The 14,764-nt window shown below is 41.3% G+C and overlaps 1 protein-coding gene across 1 annotated transcript in view; it reads right to left on the reverse strand.

Moving 5' to 3' along the window:
- fbxo22 (F-box protein 22) overlaps positions 1-14,764 on the reverse strand; it is a 74,085-nt gene that overhangs the window by 27,440 nt on the left and 31,881 nt on the right. The window contains exon 3 of the mRNA XM_048262887.1: positions 1,423-1,510. Within this exon, the coding sequence (XP_048118844.1) occupies positions 1,423-1,510 (88 nt within the window). The remainder of the gene's footprint in view (positions 1-1,422; positions 1,511-14,764) is intronic.

Here is a 14,764-nt window from a genome sequence, read left to right on the forward strand (position 1 = left end):
CCAAGCTTATATTAATTTGCGCAGATAGAAAGGATAACTACTCTCTAACTACTTACAGATTCCAGCTCATTCCTTCCCTTTCCTTGCCTTAGTGCTTTTTCTTAGCGTGTTCAATACTTTTTCCCTGTGTTATTCCACTTCATTACACATGACTATGGATTTTTGATGTGTGGATTACCTGAGTTATTACTAATGCCTGATGAAAATGTTGTGCCCCCTGTATTCCACTTTTCAAGGGCCCTCTCCTCCATTGCCCTATACTTCCCACTTTCCCCCCTAGTTCGACGCCCTTTAATCTGCTGAACCTTTTGCTCGTTTCCAAATATAAGAAAAACTCTCTGCAACTCAACATTGGCCTGCCTGCCTCAGCTGCCTGTGAGGGGCTTTTCAGTTGTGCTGTATTACTGTTCACTGCAAAGCGACCCAAGGATGAGTGCAACTAACTTTGAAAATCAACTACTGCTCAAACTGAAAGAACTTAAAGGAGGTGATTTTTCACATAGATCTCCATTTCTCAACATCCTTATCAGGCAAGTACCTCCACTCGGCGGCCATATTGCAAAACTTTTTGGGCACTTATCGTGCATCTATTTGGCAGAAATGCGCAGCGCGAAGGCTTCGACACCAATCTTACTCCAGCAGCGAGATCACAACAGATGAATGGCGCGATGTCTTCACAGCACACCACGATTGGCTCAATGTATTTTACAACACACCACATGATTGGCTCAATGTATTCACATGTCAGCGTTTTTTTGCCGGAAGGGTTGTGATATGTGTAGACAACTGCCATATTGGCGTTACAAACTAACCCCATGCATTACTATGGAGGATTTTTTGAGTGCTGTATCTCCTCATAAGAAAGTCTCTGGTAAAACTGGTTGTTCTGGTACCCACCCCAAAAAAAAAAAAAAGTAACTAAGTAACTTTTACTTAAAAGTACATTTTAAATGAACTACTTTTTACTTTTACTTGAGTACATTTTCAGATCGGTATTTTAACTTGTACTTGAGTAATATTTTATCAAGGTATTGGTACTTTTACTTGAGTACAATATTTTCATACTTTTTCCACCTCTGCAGAACTGTCTCCACAATGTTGGAGTGCCAGAAATTCAGTAAGAGAAATTTTATTCAATGAAAACCAACACACATGCATTTGTCAACCAACACACATGCCGTTTCTCCAGTTTATTACCTTAAAAATGTAAAACTGGACTACTCAAGGATTCTGTTTTCATATTTATATGACACAAATAAGAGTTGTCTGCATAATTTGTAGCATTTTATTGTTGCACATCTACAGTATTAACCCTGAGACAAAAAAAAAAAAGAAATCACAGTTCTTACGTGCTGTAGTTCAAGTTTGCTATTTGCAAGGATTTAAACATGTCCCCTTCCACAAACATATATTGGCTCCTACCCTTTTTCTGTTGAAAACAGCATTCCGGTGAACTGAAGTTCTCACTGTCCACCATCAGCAAGGCCATCTGAGGTAGCAGGTACACATTCTGTAGATATCCAAAAACAATGATAAACAGACCATGCAGATGCAGATGTTCTCTATCAAAAAAATGGTACTTTCTTGACAATGTTTAGGTTATAGGCCAGCTAAATGTGTCTTTCTACATTTTTGAGAATCCATTCTGGAGATAACGATGCACCTGTGCACATGAAACTTGGTGTGCACGTAGCCCCAGCTGTCATGGAATAAGCTATTTTGGTCCCAAGTCCCAATTTTGTGAAATTCCACCATTGGGGGCGCTAGATGTTTGTGCCAATATGTTGTAATGTGAAGGCTCAAAGTTTACATGTCAAATTTCATAAGTTCATCCACATGAGGCACACATACATAACATAAGATATAGCATACTGATCCATAATATAACCATTGCATAATGGCTATAGCGGTCTTGCCAAAACTTCTTTGTGTAGATTAGTCGGTCCAATTTCCAGTGATAACAACAAACTTAGCAGAACTAACTAATGCACCAGTTTCAATTGTGCCACAGTCCTTTAGTGAGCAACAGATAGATTGTCAATATGGCTACTCAGTCTTCTTTATGCCACACACACAGAGGGGATGGTAGTCCAGAGTATATTCCCCATAATGTCACACACGAGTCCATAAAGTGTTCACTTAAGCACATTCCCAGAACCTGCAAAACTGTCCCTACAGAAGAATTCAAACATAAAATACAATTAGGAGCTGACCCATTCTATAAAGTCTGTAAGGAGTGGCATACAATCTATGAATTACTTTAAAGTTGATCAACTAAGGACAAAGTTTTTGTGATCATGATCAATATTAAAATGTGATTAATTCCACAGCCCTACGGACTACCAAGGGGGCCGGGAGGCCGGAGATGACCGGGACTCTGTTCCAAACGGGAAAAACTGCTGCCTTTTAGGATATCTAACAGGGGAGCATGGCAACAAATGCTGTTCGAAACCGATCAAACTATCTTTTAATGCTTTCTAAGATATCTTCAAACTACCCCAATAACGGTCATTTTTTGAAGGCAGCTGCGATGTATTAGGCTGCCTATTACACACAAATCTGTGCAGCATCTCATTAACAGCTTTAACAGCTCAGAAACAGCTGTGAAAAGTAAAGAAAGATAGCAGATGGCACTTGTTACGGCTGGCGACTGAATTGAAATGTCATTTGTTTAAACATGTTTTGCTTAGATTTGTCAAAATCTAGCAAGAAATACACACTATGCTATATACTGTTGTTTAATGTAAATGTAAAAATCAGGTTTATTGGCCAAGTATTCTTGGGTGTCACGATTCTCCAAATCCTCGATTCGATTTAATTATCGATTTTTAAAGCCACGATTCGGTTCGATTTTCGATCTTTTTAAAAATATTACCATTAATGCATTCCTGATATGCTACTTACTTTTTTTTGGCCTTTTCTGTTTCGGGGGGCTTTTATTTTGAAACCGTTCCAACCGCGAGGTTGTAATGTAAACAGAACAAACATTAGGCTAAACAGAGACGTGAACATAGTGAAATGAAACACAGAATGATAATTTGCTTGTTTCAGCTAGGGATGTCCCGATCCGATATTTGGATCGGATCGGCCGCCGATATTAGCAAAAAATGCATATCAATATGGGATCAGCCTGCACGGGAAAATCCCGATCTGGACTCCCGATCCAGTTTGTTTTCAATACTCCGGTACATGTTTTCCAGCGCACCGATGTAGGTAATCCATTCCAGTTTTTTTCAGCTTTTCCCCCCAAATCCGGTCTGCATTTTTCAGCACACCTAGCGACCTGTCCAGCATCCCACTTGTCTGTGCATGTCCCACTAAGAATTTAAAGTTATCGAGCAAACATTTCATGTCACAGTTGAATTAATATAGCCTAATGTTAACCGCGAGTGTCCGCGAGACCCTCTTACTATTAAGGCTCTTATGCATGTTGCTGCTGACAGCTTTGCTGCCCTCCAAAGCCAAAAGGCAGTAACTACATTTTTGGTCGAAAATGAGTTAATGTCATTTTTGGGATATTAAAGACTTCCTTTATCATGTGGATAAATATCTATACTATATATACTATAATTTGACTGTTTTAAAAAAAAAATAGAGGGTTGTGTTCACCGTAACTCCCAAAACCATACAAGCAACCATGGCAGAGAGCCACAACTGCAGTTACTGTTCTTTGGCTTTGTTCTTCGACGTGCAAGTACAGTTACCATACTCTGCCTTTGGTAGCAAATATTGATTATATGTCAGTTACTGCATTTTGCCTTTGCACGACTCCTTATTTTTAGTACATAATACAAAGACAGAGTACAGTATCTGACAAATAAGGGTCAAAGGTCAACTTTGAGCACAAGTTTTTTTTATATACACACATTTATTCATCAGGGCAACAATTCACCAGATTTTTATTGCTCTACCTATAATACATTTGTGTAGACAAAACAAAAAACTTTAAAGTCATTTTTCTCAGTTTGAAACTGCCTTTTGCCTTTGTAGGGCAGTTTGCCTGTCTAACAAATGCTATCCCCGCGATTTAAGATTGTTTGTGTAATGTATAGGCACAGCACACACCCATTTTTACAATCGGCTAGCCTAACAAACGCATTTCATTTCAAAAAGCAACCTGGTCAATCGCTACCCGACAAACACGGGACGTCCCCCGGACCTTATGCCGACATTCACGACGTCCCCGATTGGTCCCGAACGTCATGTTCTCTAGCGGACGTTCCGGTGACCTTATTGACGTCTGGAGCAAGTTATCGTTTGGTTATTGCGTGATGTCCGGTGCAGGACTTTCTGGGGACGTCACCGTCAGGTCCCTCGGATGACATTTGCATTTGGTCATTTCAAATACCTCCTAAGGACCCGACAATAACGTTATACCGGGGACATGGGGGGGACGTTTGTTTATTCACACAAAGTAGAACTACTTTGCTCATAGACGCACAACTTCATAAATTGGGAAAAGGGTTGTTAACGTTAAACTCAAAATGTATGTGCTACATAATTCAGCATGTCTGCAAATTATGTAGCACATACATTTTGAGTTTAATGTTAATGTATAACGTTACAAACTAGGGAAGGAATTTTATCAAATTCATGTTCGCTGATGTGATGCTTGGTGTAACGTTAGCAAAGTTGCTGTTCTTAGCTTCTAGCTTAGCCTACAATCGCATTTCTTCAGATATGCCGTCATTCGTGATGCATGTAACATGCTCTAAATAGGCAGTGGTTTATTTAACGTAGTCACGTACTTATTATCTGTTTTATTTTCAGAAACACACACACGGCCGAATTGGGAACCGACTTTTGGAGCTAAATAGGCCTAGCACTTCTACAATGCAATAAAACTAGAGAAATGTTAAAAACAGACCACGTATCATTTGTTTAGGGTTGTCTAGCAACAGAAGTGACTACTTAATTTGTAAAGCAAAACGATCTAGCTCTACATTGCAGAAGAATTAAGGATAGGCTACTGCTTCTTCATGACTTGTTTAAATGTCATTGTAATTTATTTGACGCATGCTCGCGTTTAAAAGTGTCACGATAGCTGTCCCCGATGTTACAGCAGCTCCTTGTGGAAACAGCAAAGAGTGCACATATCCGATGAGATTTCTGACGAGGAGCAAGCTCTCTGCCTCACCAGAGCCTTACTGTTTATTAATAAAACAATGATATAGAATAGAAACATCTGGAATCTATTTATTTCATATTAAAGTTGGCTACAAAGAGCATTCAGAGAAAACAATAATTTTTTCTTTATCTGCAATGTTCCAGGAAGATAGGCTTACATTAGGCTGTCCCTGTTTGATCACAGGTCCAAGAAAATGAGTGGATATAACGTCAATGCATTCTAGTTATGCTTCATGTACTTTATTTCATGTTGAGTTTTGCTTCCCAGCATACATTGCGATTCATTTAGTCTTTTTGGCTATTATTAATTTTTAATATTTTGAAACAATATGGTTTGAACAATTTATCTTAGGCTAGCCTAGGCCTACTCTGATGATTTTGAACAATATGCTACGGGATATGCCCATTAAAACGTCGTATTAGTTTATTAAGAAAATTACACCATAGATGTGAAAGCAGCACATCCTAGCCCGGTATAAATGTCCATGTCTACTCATCATTAGTGTAATGCATTCGGAGGACGTGATTTCATACAAGCGTGAAAATATGAGGTGAGGGAAGTTGATTGTGTAGTTGTAGAACAAGTCGTTAATGCATGTTCCTTCTCTCCTAGCAATGCTGAGACTTACAGGATGTAATAGCCTACCATACTAAATCGCGCTTCATGTTTTTTTTTTTGTTTTTTTACCATCGCGGAAATATAAGCGTTCTTGCCGCATAACGTCGCAGTGACCATTACAGGGCGTCCTCTCAAAGTCTGGGTGGGCGTTTTTAGACCTCGAACAGAGGTCTGCGGGACGTAAAGGGAACCCTACACAATGTCGAGGAGGTGACGTTCGCCAGGGGACCTTTAGGGGACGTCGCCAGGACTTTATTTTGTTTACTGGGTAACAACTAAGTGCACCTAGGCCTACAACTCTACACATCCAAAAGGGTAGAAGCTTCCAGTAGGCTATCATAACTTTTTTTACCGTTTAGTCTGTGCATCGGCGCAGCCTACGACGATGTGAATTAGTGACAGCTGTTGTCGCGGTAAACCTAAGCTCCTGCCTCTAAATAGTGTAGATAGGCCTACTTGCTATGTTGCTTGATTTTCTGTAATAAATGCAGCCTGTAGCCTAGGTTACTTCAGCAAACCCAAACCAGTTGTGGCATCAGTTTCGCTTTTAAAACAGTGAGAGGTTTTTTAGCGCAGTCTCACTTATCATTGATGAGTACAGGAGCAGGCTGCAGCGGCGCCAGAACGAGTTTGAAAGTGGGGGTGCAAAAAAAAAAGAAAAAGAAAAATCTGGTTTCGGGCTGGGTTCCCCGAGACCATTTTGAAAATTCCAGAGGCCAACTATTCACGCACGTTTTCACGTGGGATATTACAATATAAGATAGTCTAATAATAATTTCAAAAAAGTCTAACAAAAATTGTCATTATGTTACAGTAGGTGCGTGGTTAGGTGCTGTGGTTTCATTCAAGCTGATTGGACTGCAATAGCGTCTTTTTACGCACGAGTGATTTAGTCTAGGCTACAAGTTCTAAATGAATAATCTGCTAAAATAAACTGCGCCTGATATTGACAGACACAGACACACCAGCATAACCTGAATTTCCATTCAAGGAATAAAGGAGGTAGTCTATAGTCTACAATAATAACGATCACAATCTCCATTTTCTGTCCTGTGCACACAGCCAAGCCTTGTTAATGACTGTGATCATGTGATGAAAAGATCTGCACGTAACCTACTTGCTACATTTTGAAGGTTAGCGTAAAAGGTCCCCGGTAACCTGTCACTGTTTATCCCCGTAAGAAAACGACACTAGAATTAGTTACCCAACTGTGCCTGTTCCCTTTGTGTTTCACTGTAATCATGTTATACATTAATTAGTGATTAAAAATTACCTTTCTGCACTCCATACTTGTAACACGAACTGATCTGACCTGACCCGAGTTTACGTGTGTGCCTGTCTGCACTCATGATTCTCTACAACTTTTTACTGCATTGCCATGAACAAAGTAAAGGCAAAAAAGGTGTTTCTTTGTCGAACAAATTGGGATGCAATGTGAGCCTTGAATTGAACAATGAAATTCCTGTTATAGCCCTTTGTATGCAGGTCTGTATCTGGGCAAGTGGGAGGAGGATTTTATCTTGAACCAAGAAAATAATGTGCATCACAAGTTTATTATTTGGTGGGGGCGTTATATTGATGATGTATGTCTTTTTTGGTCTGGCTCAGAAACAGAGTTGAAGGAATTTCATTGTTATCTGAATAGCATTAACCCAAACATCAAGTTGTCTTCAGAATATAGTAAAGTAAGTATTAACTTTCTTGATTTGACCATTTTAAAAGATAACCAAGGAACTCTGCATACATCAGTGTATAGAAAACCAGCAGACAGAAACACAACTTTGCACGCCAAGAGCTTCCATCCAAACTGGCTAAAAGAGAATGTCCCATACGGGCAGTTCCAGAGAGTGAAGAGAATCTGTGACCAAGACCATGTTTTTGAGAGTAAATCACTAGAAATGATGTCACGATTTAAGGAAAGGGGATATAGAAGTTATAGAAGTACTCTCCAAAAAGCTTACACCAGAGCCAAACATGTAGACAGGTCATCACTACTACAAAGGAATACACCAAAACAATCAAATGAGAGGCCTGTATTTGTTATAACATACAGTACAGAGGCTGAACAGATAAAGCAAATCATACAAAAAAACTGGGGTATTATTGAGAGTGGTGAGGTACTAAGTCAGGTCTTCCCTGAACCACCTCTCATTAGTTTTAGAAGATGTCCCACCCTACAAGATAGACTGGTTCACAGTTATCTTAAACCAGAAGTCAAACAAACATGGTTGGGGCCTAGGCCCAGAGGTTCTTACAAATGCCATCACTGTAACCATTGTGGTAATGTAAGACAAACCAAAACTTTTCTTGATGTTGGTGCCCAAAAGGAATTCACTATTAACCATTTCATAAACTGTCAAACTACCTTTGTCATTTATAGATTGGAATGTTCTATGTGTGAAGTCTTTTATGTAGGAAGAACAAAGCGGCGTTTACTGGACAGACTGGCTGACACTATATGGAACATCACAACAGCAACCCTTCCACCTTACAGGCCTGTGGGATTGACCACATTCCTCTATCCTTAAGAAAAGTCAATAGACAAAGGAAGCTAAATCAACGGGAAGCTTTCTGGATATATCGCTTGCAGGCTACTAAATATCCAGGCCTGAATGAGGAACTTGACCTCAGTGTTTATCTTTGATGTTCTGTATTCTTATAGTTTGTTGGAAATTCACATGTTATTTTAACTTTTACCTGTCACCTTTTTTTATGCATGTTCTTTTCATGAATTCATTTTGTGTATATACAAAATGTATTTGTTAAGAAGTGGAAATGATGACACCTACTGTCTCTTTTGTGTACTAGCACTTGTAACCTCAACACCTTAGTTGCCAGATGGAGGCTTTTGATTGGTGGACTGCTAGTTCATAAGAAACTGTTCTTGTTTGATATCTGCTTAACTCCCAGAAGAAGGCATGTAGCCGAAACGCGTTGGAGTTTTTTAGAAGGTTAACTTGACCAAGCCATGATAATAAAGGCTTTTTAACTTTTTCAAGAGAGTGCCTTGGAGTTTCTTGATTCTTATAATTTATACATTATAGCATAAATCACACTTAGAAATACAGCCTATTAGGCATACGGTACATTTATAAAAGAGCAAAGTAGCCTATATATGCCTATGAAAGACTTAACCATAGAGGGCTGTAATGTAAAGGCCATCATGATCATTTTGCCGTATGACGTAGAAACATTTGTTCAGTTCATAATATGTTTTGTTTATAATTTAAACCAACACACTTTTCCACAGTATCCTACTTTTTTAGATGCACCTGTATATTTCAAGAGCCTTTTCTCCAATTGGTTTTGAGGATATTTCTACTGATCTCTGATCCATCTTTAATTAAGAATGCTCTGCTTCTCATCAGAGTACTACACCAGCATGTTGATTTTCCAACAAGAGGAGATAACATCCTGGACCTGGTCTACACTACACACAAAGGAGCATACAAAGCCACCCCCCTCCCCCACATTGGACTTTCAGACCATATCACTGTTATGCTAATGCCCGCATACAGACAAAGGGTAAAAGCGAACAAACCGGTTCGTAAGCAGGTAAAAGTGTGGCCTGAGGGAGCCTCCGATGCTCTTCAAGACTGCTTTGACACAACAGACTGGGAAATGTTTAAGCAGGCAGCCACTTACAACAACCGGACAGACATAGAGGAGTATACAGACACTGTAACCTCTTACATCACCAAGTGCATCGATGATGTGACCCACACAAAAGACATCATCACTCGGGCTAACTGGAAGCCATGGCTGACAGGGGATGTCCTCAGGCTGCTGAGGGCCAGAGACAAAGCCTACAGAGCTGGGGATGAAGCTGGCATGAAAACAGCGAGAGCCAACCTGTCCCGTGGCATCAAGGAAGCAAAAAAGGAATACACTCACAAGATAACCACCCACTTCAAAGACAGCAGGAACTCACAAAGCCTATGGCAGGGCATTCAGGCCCTCACGGGACTACAAGCCAGCGCCACAGAGCTGTGAGAGCAACATCCCTCTGCTCAACAACCTGAACCGCTTCTTTGCTCGCTTTGAAGCACAAAACAGCACCTGCCCACAGAAGACCCATCCCCCCTCTACATGAGCAGCCCCTGTGCCTCTCTGCCGACAGCGTGAAGAGGACACTTGCTGCTATCAACACCCGTAAGGCAACAGGTCCAGACAACATCCCAGGGACGTGCGCTGAAGGACTGCGCGGGGAGCTTAAGGATGTCTTCACAGACATCTTTAACACTTCCCTGAAGCAAGCCATCGTCCCATCATGTTTCAAAGCTGCCACCATCATACCTGTGCCGAAGAAAACTGCTCCATCCTGCTTCAATGACTACCGCCCTGTGGCACTGACACCCATCATCATGAAGTGCTTTGAGCGGCTTGTCATGTCACATATCAAAGCCATTCTCCCCCACCCTGGACCCCTTCCAGTTTGCATACCGAGCCAAGCGGTCTACAGAGGATGCAATCTGCTCTGCCCTCCACCCAGCCCTCACCCACCTGGAAAAAGAGACTCATATGTGAGATTGCTGTTTATAGACTTCAGTTCTGCATTCAACACCATAATACCACAACAACTCATCTGCAAACTTGACAAACTGGGACTCAGTACCTACCTCTGCAACTGGCTACTGGACTTCCTCTGTCAGAGGCCCCAAGTAGTACGTGTTGGCAACAATACCTCAAGCAGCATCACACTGAGCACAGGGCCCCCCCAAGGCTGCGTGCTCAGTCCGCTGCTCTTCACCCTGCTGACGCATGACTGCACTGCAACCTACAGCAACAATCACATAGTGAAATTTGCTGACGACACAACTCTGGTGGGTCTCATCACCAAGGGCTTACGAGACTCAATACAGGTTGGAGGTCGACCATCTGACCCACGTGGTGCAGGGACAACAACCTCCTGCTGAGCGTCAGCAAGACCAAAGAGATTGTTGTTGACTTCGGAGAGGTCACACCCAACACCTGCCACTGACCATCGACGGTGCTGTGGTGGAGAGAGCGAGCAGCACCAAATTCCTGGGGGTGCACATCAGTGAAGACCTCTCCTGGACCACCAACACTGCATCACTGGCGAAGAGAGCTCAGCGCCGCCTGTACTTCCTGCGAAAACTCAGGCGAGCAAGTGCTCCACCAGCCATCATGACCACATTCTACCGAGGGGGGCACCATTGAGAGCATCCTCTCCAGCTGTATCGCTGTGTGGGGTATGGAAGCTGCACTGAATACAACAGGAAAGCCCTGCAGCGCATAGTGAACACAGCTGGAAGGATCATTGGTGCTTCACTCCCCTCCCTGAAGGACATTTACACCACCCACCTCACCCGCAAGGCGACCAAAATTGTGAGTGATGCAAGTCACCCCGCTCACAATCTGTTTGATCTACTGCCCTCTGGGAAGAGGTACAGAAGCCTGCGCCTCCGCACTACCAGACTCACCAACAGCTTCATACACCAAGCTGTAAGGATGCTGAACTCTCTCCCTCCTCTCCCCCCTCCACCCTCAGCTACATAACATCCTGGACATTGGACCCACAATGGCCGCCTGCACTACTCCACCTGCACACTTGAACACTTGCACACTTGTACACTTTACAACTTGGTGTTGTTGTCCTGAAAACACAACACTTCTGCTGCTCTTACATAACTTGCACCACTATGCCACTTTCTTCTTTATTACTTAGGTCAAAACAGTATTTTATAGTATTTTACAGTATTTGCACTAGTATTTTATTGACTGTCTATGCACAATTTGGACAAAATTTTGCTGCTCTTATTTTTTCATTATTATATGTGCCCTCTTATTTACTTATTTACTTACTTTTTTGTTTACTTGAATGTTATGTTTGTTCATGGACTTAAAATTGGTCAAATATGTCTTGTCTTCACCGTGGGATAGTGAGAAACGTAATTTCGATCTCTTTGTATGTCTGGAACATGTGAAGAAATTGACAATAAAGCTGACTTTGACTTTGACTTTGACTTTGAGTAGTGAATGTTGCATTTATAAATTGCAGGGTCACAGGCTACAGAGCTTGTACCTTCTGACACAGTGAGGGCCAGATGTACTAACGTGTTTGCGCCCACTTCAGGCATATTTGTTTCGCAACGTGCGTGTAAAATCATTGTGAGGTATGTACAAAATGCCTGTCGCGGGAGCTGAACATGGCTAATTGCGTTTTTCGTGTCATGCATATGCATTCATGGGAGGATGCAGGGGAAAGTGGGAGTTTAGCGTAAAAAGATGGGAGGGGAAGCGTAAAGAGCCTGTGCCTAAATACTTCCGCCTTTGTAAAAGCAGGTGTTAATCCAAATTACAGTTCAATGCGTCAATAAGAGAACCTTTCAAAAGACAACAGAATCGCTATTTAGAGCACCAGTTTTGTAAGTATTTGTACTATCAAAAGCAACCTTACAGTAACTTTCGTTGGCCTTTTGAATGTCTTACTTTCACGTCATTCACTTAAACTTTCCTACTTGCTATATTTGACCAATTTTCCATAGCCTACGTGCACAAGTACTTTAAGTAAAACTACTGATCTTCATTATCTCCCTGCTTGTTGACATCTTATCATGTATGGTATAATTTCATGATCGCTAAACGGTTGATTATTTTTAATGTTGTCATCAGTTAACTTCATTCAACTGCGCTTGTATAGGCTCTGCCATTCAGTTGTGGACGTTCGTAAATTGCGTTTATGGGCAGAGAAAGACAGAGAAAGGCGCAGTTTACACTAGTTTGATAAATACAACGGAAACTTGGGTCTGACAGCAATCGCAATCTGTTGTTTGTCCATGACGCTGATAACGCTACGTTCGCAAATGTACGTACATCTGGCCCTGATTGTCACATCTTGACTCTCACTCACTTGTGAGGGCCCTTTGCCTATTATTTCCCTCTCTTCTCCGAACTCCTTCTCCTCATTTCCACCTTTCTGTCTGATTTCCCTTCTCCTGTCTCCTGTGTAAATAACTGACCAATAATCAATATCATGTTTAGATAATATCCATATAAATATCTACTATTATCTACTATCTAGGCTACAATCTATATGCTACTATTGGTCCAGACTCTGATATCTAATTGTCAGTGCAGGTTAGCTAGCTGCAACTCCACTGAATTTCAGCATAACATTTTGAGTAGGCCTTGAAGTAAGCCTTTGTTCAGGTCTGACGATTATTTATTTTGAACAATGGATTTGTGAGTATTGAAGTTTATTTGAGCTGCGTGAGACAGTGTTCGTTAATTAGGACAGTGTTTTTCAACCACTGTGCCGGGGCACACTAGTGAGCCGTAAGAGATCATCAGATGTGCCACAGAAAATTACCCAAATGTCACTCACTGGTCCAGAAAAGCAACTGTTGCATCAAATAATTTATAACCACATTGATTGTATGATTGCACTATTTGTGGTATGCAGGCATTGTACAACGGGGGCCCCATGTCCAGTATTCACAGAATAATCACATATCCAGTTCATAACAACAATTAAATTAGATATAGTCACCTACAAATGAAACAGAGGGCGCTTGTTTTATTGAGCAGGTCTTGCATAGAAGCCATAATAAGGCCATATCTGTGTATTATTTAAAATTTTAGGCTATGGTATGTTTATTTTTTCTTCACACAGGATGTTAGTGTGCCGTGAGACATTTTAAGTGTCAAAAGTGTGCCGTGGCACAAAAAAGGTTGAAAAACACTGAGTTAGGACATAGCTCCGCGATAGCAGAGTCAACTCTACTTTCGTTTTGACATGTCAGATGCTACAACTAGGCTACGTGTTGTATGACGGTGCAGTGATGCAAGGATAATTGCTATTTTTAGTCAATAAATACAACGAAATTTGAATAAAGAAAGGTCACCTCTATGGTAACGGCCTGATGACGCACATGACTGGTGCGGTTTTGCATTCACATACCATAAAGTTTCGTCTCCCTTTTCAAACTTACTTTCTCCTTGTCTTCCAATGATTGGAGCTAAGTAGCCTATTCAATAATATGTTAGCTTTAATGGCGACCTAGCTAGCAATGCATCATGACCCTACATGATTTCTGTTCAGCAGTCTGAAATAGCTGTTTTCTAACCAACGCTCATTAAAACAGCAACCTCACTTCATGTTGATGGTCATGTCCAACTGTGTGCAGAGGGGCGTTGTCACGCATGAAAACAGACTGGCAGATCCATAGACTGGGCAGATCAGTCACACACGCTGGTGCAAGCGAGGACCATGGAAGTTTTAATTTTAAACTCTCCAACTTTCTGCATCTAATAGGCTAAGCTAACTATTCCGTCAGATAGCTATTTGTGTCAAAAGAAATACACTTACAATTTTCAACTTCATCCGAAATGCAAGCACTTTTCAAACCTTGAAAACGCAACATTAAAATTCAAGCATTTTTTAGGATTTCAAGCACCCGTACGAACCCTGTAATATACAAGGAATCTGTTCTCTGTATTTTACCCATCCGGGGGTATTGTACAACACACTCACACACAGTGTACACCCATTCAAACACGCAAACACACACCCTCAGAGCAGTGAGCACATTAGGAGCACACATACACACCCGGAGCAGTGGGCAACCTTAACCCTGGCGCCTGGGGAGCAGTTGGTGGTTAGGTGCCTTGCTCAAGGGCACCTCATCCGTGGATGTGGGAGAGCGCTGTTCAATCACTAACACCACCCACATTTTTCCTACCAGTCAGGGATCGAACCGGCCACCCTTTGGACACAAGTCGGATTCCCCAACCAGTAGGCCACGGATGCCCCTAATTCAAAAAAAAACAATTCAGTATGATGCGATGCGATTCGATGCAATTCAAAAATGTAAAGCATTTTGAAAGAATTTTTATAATTTGCTCAAGGTGCACATTCATTTCACATTATCAATTATCATGGTCATGGTTGTCAATTACTTTCTACTGTTAGCCTGATATAGCTTCTGTAAGCTAGTTTAACATTTTTGCTTATGCTAACATCATACCGTAGTGTCAACATTATTCTATAAGACT

Source organism: Alosa alosa, chromosome 14, assembly GCF_017589495.1.
Source record: "Alosa alosa isolate M-15738 ecotype Scorff River chromosome 14, AALO_Geno_1.1, whole genome shotgun sequence".
Classification (NCBI taxonomy): domain Eukaryota; kingdom Metazoa; phylum Chordata; class Actinopteri; order Clupeiformes; family Clupeidae; genus Alosa; species Alosa alosa.